This window comes from Notolepis coatsorum (assembly GCF_963971535.1).
Source record: "Notolepis coatsorum genome assembly, chromosome: 17".
NCBI lineage: Eukaryota > Metazoa > Chordata > Actinopteri > Aulopiformes > Paralepididae > Notolepis > Notolepis coatsorum.
This window is the reverse complement of record NC_140181.1, coordinates 96985911-96995419: the sequence shown is the minus strand read 5'-3', so window position 1 is coordinate 96995419 and position 9509 is coordinate 96985911. Positions and strand designations below refer to the sequence as shown.

The 9509-nt window shown below is 45.0% G+C and overlaps 1 protein-coding gene across 1 annotated transcript in view; it reads left to right on the top strand.

The window, feature by feature from the left end:
• Positions 1-9509, top strand: part of LOC311243577 (acid-sensing ion channel 1-like) — a gene marked incomplete at its 3' end in the record, with an annotated part of 214241 nt that overhangs the window by 21895 nt on the left and 182837 nt on the right. The window contains exon 2 of the mRNA XM_084332848.1: positions 181-376. Within this exon, the coding sequence (XP_084188974.1) occupies positions 181-376 (196 nt within the window). The remainder of the gene's footprint in view (positions 1-180; positions 377-9509) is intronic.

Here is a 9509-nt window from a genome sequence, read left to right as displayed (position 1 = left end):
ACCTGTTACCTGTTTATTGCACAATGTTGTTTTTATTGGATTCTATTATATGTTGTACCACTGTATTGCACATCGTTGAGGGCAAGACCACCCGCATTTCATTGTATACTTGTATGCCGTGACAAATAAAACTCTTGACTTGACTTGACTCTCTCTCTCTCTCTCTCTCTCTCCGTCCAGGTATGAGATCCGGGATGTGCACCTGGTGGAGGAGAGTGTCCTGGAGGCCCTGAAGGTCAAAGCGGACTTCCACAACTTCAAACCGCGTCCCTTCAACATGCGCGAGTTCTACGACCGCACCGGTCACGACATCAACGACATGCTGCTGGCCTGCCACTTCCGCGGCTCTGAATGCAGAGCGGAGGACTTCAAAGTCGTGAGTTGTTCCCTCGGTTCCCATCGGATGCGGTGGTGCGTGCGCAGATAGGGCCGAAGGGTGTCCCCGAGTGTCCATCCAGGCACGTGCACACATAGAGGCCAAGGGGTGCCTGAGCACCTGCCTTTTTGAGCCTCATCAAAAAAGTGCCCTTTTTTTTTCTTTTTTTTTTACCGTTACGCATATAGACTGCCCTTCCAACTGAAAAATTTCAGGATAGAATCAAAATATTAGGTAAAGAGAGAGATGCCCCATATTCCATTGCAGTTTGCACGGCCTCCTCAGCGTGCCTCTCCGCGGACCTATATTTTATGCATAGCGTGGGTGGTGATGATGATGATGATAGAAACCGCTGTGGCGCATACAGTTGAATGCTGGTATTACACTCATTGAGGGACACGAAGAAGTCAAGTCCGATGGGATTTGGGAATCTCAAATACAAATTGGGATTGGAATAAAAAATGCATTTATATTAAACAATACAGAATATACAGCACTTCTTGGGGTCTGTAGGGTAAGCACTTATTCCCTCCCCCCTGAACATTTATGGAGATGTATGGGCCTTTTAAGTCAGTGATAAAAGTGTCTTTCAAGGATAAGTGAGCTCCTGCACTGATTATTATAGTTCAATATTCAATATTTGATCACCAAAACCCCCCAAAAAGCATAAAAAGGCCCCTCCCCGCCCAAAAAGGGCCCCCAAAAATAGCACAGGCCCAGTGCCCTTTTCAGCCTTTGAGCACCTGCCCCTCTAAAGTCCTGTGCACGTCCCTGTGTCCATCCAAATGTTTTTGTCAAATATGAACGCTGGGTGTTGGTGGGTTAAGTGCCCTTTTTGTAACTCAAGCCCCTGGTCCCCAAATTGTCTGTGCACGCCCCTGCTCGCATGCAAACTATGAAACACAGTGTATTCACAAAATAACACAACAATACAAGACATACTGCAATATATGCTTTCCTTTGATGATCAAATGTAAATACGTACAGTAGCTAAATATCAATGAATGGAACGCTAACTCCACACAACGTGCAATCGATGCTCACTCTGAGTGACCACCGTTAATAGCCATGGCTGCTGATTACTACTGTGTACACCTCCTTATGGGAGTTACTGTAAGGTGGTCTTATCTATTTATAGTGGGTTAAAGGCTTCTTCTTGTCGTGTCCACAAGACAGTCAATTACAAGGCTTGGCTAGATGTGCTTCAACCACAGCTGATCTGAACACATTACTGTCCCTTCTCATTGAACTCTGCCAAGTCCGATGCTGTGCAGGGCTGTTCCAGCAGGGGGCATATCAGGGGGTGCTGCGTGGTCTGTGTTTCAGTGCCACAATCACACACAACGTCCCCATCATGTAAGTATCCCCATTTGGCGAGAGTGGCTTTTGACCATCCAACGCCAGATCTTATTCTGTTTAGGCATTTCCACACTGCATTAAAGGCTGATGTGAGACGACATCCATAGTGGTTATCCAGCGATGTTAACATGGCGGTGACGCCAGAGACCCTGGGACAGAATAGAGGCTATGGGATCTGTATGTATAATATATATATATATATATAATATATATTATATATATATATATATATATATATATATATATAATATATATTATATATATAATATATATATATATATATATATATATATATATATATATATATATATATATATATATATATATATATATATATATATATATATATATATATATATATATATATATATATATACACAAATGGTATATTTCTGAGTGTTCCGGGAGTTCCCAAAGGCCCTCCCCAACACTGGGCTGCAGCAGCTGGCTGCTATGGAAGGGCACGCCACTGAGTGAACCCTGCAGAGAACCACACATGCGCTCCTCTGACTGGAGGGAGTGCAGTCAGTGCATCTCCTCTGTGGCTGTCGCTGGCTTGAACCCTACGCCCTGCACCGGGAGAGAGTCAGCGGCTGGAGCTGTGTGTAGCTTTGCTGTTTCATGCTGCATGAACCCAATGCGCACACGCACACACACACACACACACACACACACACACACACACACACACACACACACACACACACACACACACACACACACACACACACACACACACACACACACACACACACACACACACACACACACACACACACACACACACACACACACACACACACAATATTCTATCCCAGCTATGCCAACAAGACTGCAGCAGTGTGACTGTACTGCCTGGGGTTATATCTACGCCTAAGAAACCACAGCCTTCTCTCCAGGCAGAAACCATCTGAATCCCAATGTAGGTATTTTATAGAACGTGTGGAACATAACTGCACATTTGAGTAGCCCAACTGATAGTTTCCTAATTGCTGGACGCTGGTTCTGCAGGCCCGAATTAATGTCAACGTCACACACACACACACACACACACACACACACACACACACACACACACACACACACACACACACACACACACACACACACACACACACACAGACACACACACACACACACAGACACACACACACACACACACAGACACACACACACACACACACAGACACACACACACACACACACACACACACACACACACACACACACACACACACACACACACACACACACACACACACACACACACACACACACACACACACACACACTAAATAAGCAGCCCGATCTCTCGCTTAAAATATGAATGGTCTCACCATTGAACCACAGGAAAAAAGGGAGATATTGTACGTTATGTTATAGCAATTAAGTCATATATGTATGTGTTGTATCGGAAACAGTTTGCGTTCCCCTGCTGGAGAGCAAACCCAGGGCACTCGCATGGGAGGCAAGTGCCTTTACCTCAAGACGTTCAGCCGAACGCACAATTGGAGGGGGGCTTCCCACCCTCCAGAACATTTACAACAAGCGGTGCAAGGGGAAGTCTAAGAGAATTATTAAGGACTCGAGCCACCCGAACAACTGCCTCTTTGAACTGCTGCGCTGCGGTCAGGCAAGCGATACCGGAGTCTTAAGGCGAGCACAGAAAGACTCAGAAGAAGCTTCTATCCCCAGGCCATCAGGCTGCTAAACGAACAATAAACACTATGCAACAACCATCAAATGCACACAGCACACACACCCACACGCACACACTCACTCAAACAAACAACACACTGCAGCACCCACTCTCCACACTTTAGATCACACAAACACACTTTACACTTTATATTTATTGATAAAGGATTTGCACTACTCGTACACCTACTGTGAATTGTACCTAAATTGCACCTCGTCCCATTTCTGCCTTGCACTATATAGTATTGTATATTAGTACACTGCACAGTATTGTATATTGTATGGTAACTACGTCTATTCTGCATCGAACATTGTACATATGTCTAAACTGAACACTGTGACCTCATTTTTTTACTTCTAATTTTACTATGTTATTTTATTTCATACTTATCTTGTCTTGCACAGTCTCTGGAGCGTAACAGTAAGAAGCATTTTGTATAAAAGTATTCTGTACTTCTGTATGACAAATATTAAAGAAACTACCAAGACACACCTTTCTGATAGCCTCGCCCAAACCCTAACCCTAACCTTAACTGTAACCATAATAATAGTATTACTGTGTATCGCTGGCTTAGTCTAGTGGTGAGAACACTTGCCTGCGACCATAATCATTGTTGGTTTGACTCCCAGTCGCCCAGTGTTTGTTTTGGACCTTTGACGATACGAAATGTAAATAATATTACTTATACAATAAGTAAATATATTACTTATATTACCTATAACATACTGTACATTTTGTACCCTTTTTCCTCTGGTCGATTAGTACTTTAGTTACGTTTTCTGATGAGACCATGTTGCAGAGAGTAGCTATATTCTGTTCTCTGTTGTGTTTCTCTGAGATCACAAAGACTTGCAAATGATGCCTTACAGTATCTGCCCAATCTCCGTCTTTGCTTGGCTCCCGCATCATAAGATGGCTGTAGTTTCAGAGCGTCTCATGCGATGGCGAAGTGAGCTTCGTGGTCACAAAGCAGTGTGTGCTGCACGATTCACGATGAAGTAGGATTCTCCTCATTTGATCCTCATCCATGTGTGACTCGTTTCAAAGCTCTTGCAACAAGGATTTTCCTTTCTTTTTTCTTTTTACACATCATCAAACATTGTTTTGGAACTTTCTTTCTAATCCTCCTAGCAGAGGTCTATGTTTATTTTACTGTAATGTCCCCCTCTTAGACAGAGGAGGGGCAGGCATTGCACAGTGTGGTCCTTTTGAGATCAAAGGGACGTGTTAGAGATTCAGATTCAGATTCCTTTATTGTCACATGTTGTGTGATGTGCAATGAGCAATGTGCACATTTTAGCAGTGTGTAAAATGCAATGTGCAATACAGTTTTTATCGGCAGCAAGTGTTTCTCAAGTGTAGTCGGGGGGGGGGGGGGGGTGAATTAAGGGGGCATCAATGGGCTCTGTTGACGAGTCTGAAGAAAACTGTTCTTCAGCCAGTTGGTTCTGGCTGTGTGGCTGCGGTAGCGCTTTCCAGACCGCATCAGCTGGAACAGTCCATGGTTGGGGTGATTAAGGTCCTTGATAAGCACCGGCTCTCATATATTTCCTGGATGGAGGGAAGCTGACATCCACAGATTTTTTTAGCTGTCCTCACGACTCTGCTCAGCGCTCTGAGGTTGAGGTCGGTGCAGTTCCCCCTCCAGGCGGCAGGTATATAAGGCCAGGCTAGGCTATGCCTACCCAAAATATTATGCTGGGAATTTTGAAATATATATATATAATATATGTGCGCAGGCTGCTCGCCGAGGTGTCAACGACGAAGGTGTCAATCGGTGGCAGCGTTTAACATTCCAGGTACAGGCAGTAACCAATCATGCATAGGCTCAGGTTAAATAATGTAACCAATCACATCATTCACATGATCATCCTGATCCCGCAGGCAGAGTAAAGCAAACATCTGCATTCCGAATTTCAGCCCGCCGATCGCTTTGTAGCAAACACCAGCGCACTATTTTGAGTCAAATTTCAAAAAGCAAAATGGATATACGGTATTTTTCCAAGGCATATAAACAAAGTAATTTAGAAGCTGCACCGGGCTGGCCCTGGGCATAACTACATAACACCTGAGGCTGTATGTTGCGTTATCTTGGCAAACAAGGGCTTGCTCTAAGAGGACATGATGAGAGTCCGAGTTCATCAAATCGTGGACACTTTTTAGAGCTACTGTATCTACATTGTTTTCAAAGCATGATGAGATCTAAATTACGAAAAACTTTCCCTTCATTGCTGTCAGCACTGCAACTTGTGATTCAAGTTGTGAACGGTCTTTCTCAGCAATGAGGCACATCACATCCAAAACTGGCTAAGAACAACAATGCGCCAGGAGAGTCTGCTTCACATTGAAAGTGATCTCACAGACAAAGTTAAAGCAGAAAAGATCATTGATGCCAAGACGAAACGTCGCATTTAGCTGCATTAAGGTAAGACAATGGTTAATCTATTATTGGATGCCTTCATTTGAACACTTAATTTGCACTATATATTAAATGAGTGGGGCTCGCCTCGCATAGCCTGGTGGGTGTGTGTATTGACAAAAAAGAAAAAAATTATATAGCCTACCCTGATGTCCAGTTCACGCTCCGCCTATGGCTGCACCCCGTCAGGACGCTCTCTGTTGTCCCTCTGTAGAATGCCTTCAGGATCTTGGGTGTCATGCCGAACTTCTTGAGCCTCCTGAGGTGGTAGCGGCGTTGTTGGGCCTTCTTTACGACATGATTAGTGGACGTCCCAGGTGAGTTTGTCGGTGATGTGGACACCGAGAAACTTAAAGCTGCTGACTCTCTCCACTGCAGCCCCGTCGACGATGGTGATGGGGTCCAGCTTCTCTCCCCCTCTCCTGTAGTCTATGACCAGCTCTTTAGTTTTTTCCACATTGAAGAGAGACCACAGAGCCCTGTGTTATGGGGGGGGGGGGGGGGAACCCAAGAGCAGAACACAAGGCACAGGAGACTGAGGCGGTTTAGGGTATTTAATGTGAAAATCCAGAGAATGACAAGGAATGCTGGTAGTGAATTACTGGAGTGAGAGAGAGACAGGCGGGTGACAGAGAGACAGGCGGGTGACGTGTGTCCATGCGGTCCCGGGATATTAGTGCAGGCTGGTGAGGTCCATAGAAGGGGGTGCAGGCCGGAGGTGTGAGATCCTACACACAGGAGAACATGGGTCAATACAACACAGAGTACTGAGCACATGGATAACACTAGGAGTAACACAGTAATTGTGTATCAGGTAACTAGATTTCTTTTACCGTGGATAATTCATATCCATAATATGTGGAAAGAGTGCGTGTGATTGCGTACGGTATAAGATATACAAGATTGATTTCCCCTCTCGGTCACACATTCAACGTGCTCGGCACCCTGTCATCGTCCGTCAGCGTCATCCGCTTGTCGGATCGAGTTATGTTCACGGATCGGCTGATATCTCCTCTCTGCATGTAAGATGATATCCACCACGATAGATCCCATGACACGCCAGTGCGACGACCCGGTGGCCACTAATAAGGTATTGGATATTCAGACCATCGGCCACTACAGTGAAGATAAGAGGCTGTGTGGCAGGAGCCCGGGGAGATGAATGCTTACTTAGAATCAAAGGCAGGGTGTGAAGCCAGTTAATGGGATCCAATTAAAGGACACGTGGCGTCGACGGTGAGGAAATGGCTCCCTTGTGGTTTTTTCGCCCGTGGCCTTGTTCGGAAAAACTACATTTCTGACAACGTATTTATTCTCTCAAACTAAATGTGTTTTCAAGCAAAGAAATAAATAAGAAGAACTCCTAACTTCTACCATCGAATAGAACAGGGAAACATAGTGTTTTAATTGCTAATGGCTTTTTAAGTTGTATATTTCGATTTTTGCATCACCGAGGTTCGTGTTTGAGCTTAATGTAGGGCTTGTTTAGTCGTAATGCCAGGCTCTAAATGGGACGATCAAACAGACATTAGTTATTGTACTCATTCACTCAACGGGGCGTTTTTGAAAGATGGTGAATGGCTGTGATTTCATGCGAATCAACAACATAAAGGCGGTCATTATGCAGTCGTCTCCTGAGCCCATAACTCCCACATTGCTTCTGAATAACCGTTGAAGGGAATCATCACAGATAATTGGCCTCTCACGCATCTTGCCGTCTAGCTCTATTGACAAGCTTGATATGCGTTACATATAATATACACAAAGCTCTATAACGAACAACCGCAGATTCTGACGGTTAAGTCAAAACTTGTCCTAACAAATGATTGCAAGTTCGCATCAACAGAAATCTCAAGAGTCTCGACAAAGGCTGATGGGGTGAAAACACAAGTCTCTGCTGAAATACTGTATAATTACCCTTTTCTCTCCAAAGTCTCCTTTCAAATCCTCCAATTATTTTTTTAAAGACTATATTTTCTTCTCCAAAGTACATCTGAAAGGTTGAAATATTTTTAGTAGAAAGTATAGAAATGTATACGGGTCTTGCAGGGTTACGGTCCCTTGAGTTTGCTCTGAACAGGGTAAATCTGCATTTTGCTATGATGCCTCTCTAGCTCATGGAATGCACTCCAGTAGTCCAGCTTGAGATTCTCCCCTGTTGCAGAGTTTAAAACTTCTTTTAAATTATTTATTTATTTCTGTATGTACACTCTGTATGACAGTAAACAAGGGCAACTCAGTCTGTATGACTGTAAACGAGGGCAACGTCGGTTGCCTTTCGAGTTCAAATGTAGGTTTGACACGAAATTAAATACATACAGAGCTTGTCAACAGAGCTCCCTGCCGTCGTCCTATAGATGGAGACTTTTTCAAACGCCATTCGCCCGCTGACTTCGCGTGGGGAGAGAAGAAAGGAGTGAGATGTGGGGAGTGAGTGAAAGGCGTCTCACTCTTGGGAGTTTTTCCTCCGCTCCGATGCCTGTTGGCCTGTTTCGTTGTGTCAGACAGGCGTTGACGAGTGGAGGCAGGCGTGCTGTGGCTCCGTCCCGCTCGCTCCTTGCACACTGTGCCACGTGTGACGGCTCCGCTATTGTGTTCCCCTGATTCTGATTCTGATCACTGCCGATGCCTCGCCTCACGAAGGCAGCCGTCAGACTCTTTGTGGACTTTTCCTGCCTGACAAAACATAAAACATACAGTGTATATATTAGGGCTGACCTCGACTAGTCGAATAGTCTACTAATCGATCGAAAGGAGCCGTAGTTGACTGCCAACCTCTTAGTCGAATGCAAAAAGATATTTTTTTTTTTTTTTATAAATCATTCATTCCAAAAGCAAAGCGTGGCTAACGCTAATGGCGCACATACCAGCGAGGCACTGAAAGAGGATTTCACACACTAGACCTATCAAGATGTATCCATCAGTGGACCAATTGCATGCTTTCGCAGAGGACAAGAAGCCTCCAGTCGACTTCTTCACACATTAAGCACCGCCCACAGCCAAATGGAATGTAGTCGACCCTGATACCCCTAAACCACATGTAGTCGACCCTGATACCCCTAAACCACATGTAGTCGACCGCTGATACCCCTAAACCACATGTAGTCGACCTTGATACCCCTAAACCACATGTAGTCGACCCTGATACCCCTAAACCACATGTAGTCGACCCCTGATACCCCTAAACCACATGTAGTCGACCCCTGATACCCCTAAACCACATGTAGTCGACCCCTGATACCCCTAAACCACATGTAGTCGACCCTGATACCCCTAAACCACATGTAGTCGACCCCTGATACCCCTAAACCACATGTAGTCGACCCCTGATACCCCTAAACCACATGTAGTCGACCCTGATACCCCTAAACCACGTGTAGTCGACCCTGATACCCCTAAACCACATGTAGTCGACCCCTGATACCCCTAAACCACATGTAGTCGACCCCTGATACCCCTAAACCACATGTAGTCGACTCTGATACCCCTAAACCACATGTAGTCGACCCCTGATACCCCTAAACCACATGTAGTCGACCCTGATACCCCTAAACCACATGTAGTCTACCCCCGATACCCCTAAACCACATGTAGTCGACCCTGATACCCCTAAACCACATGTAGTCGACCCTGATACCCCTAAACCACATGTAGTC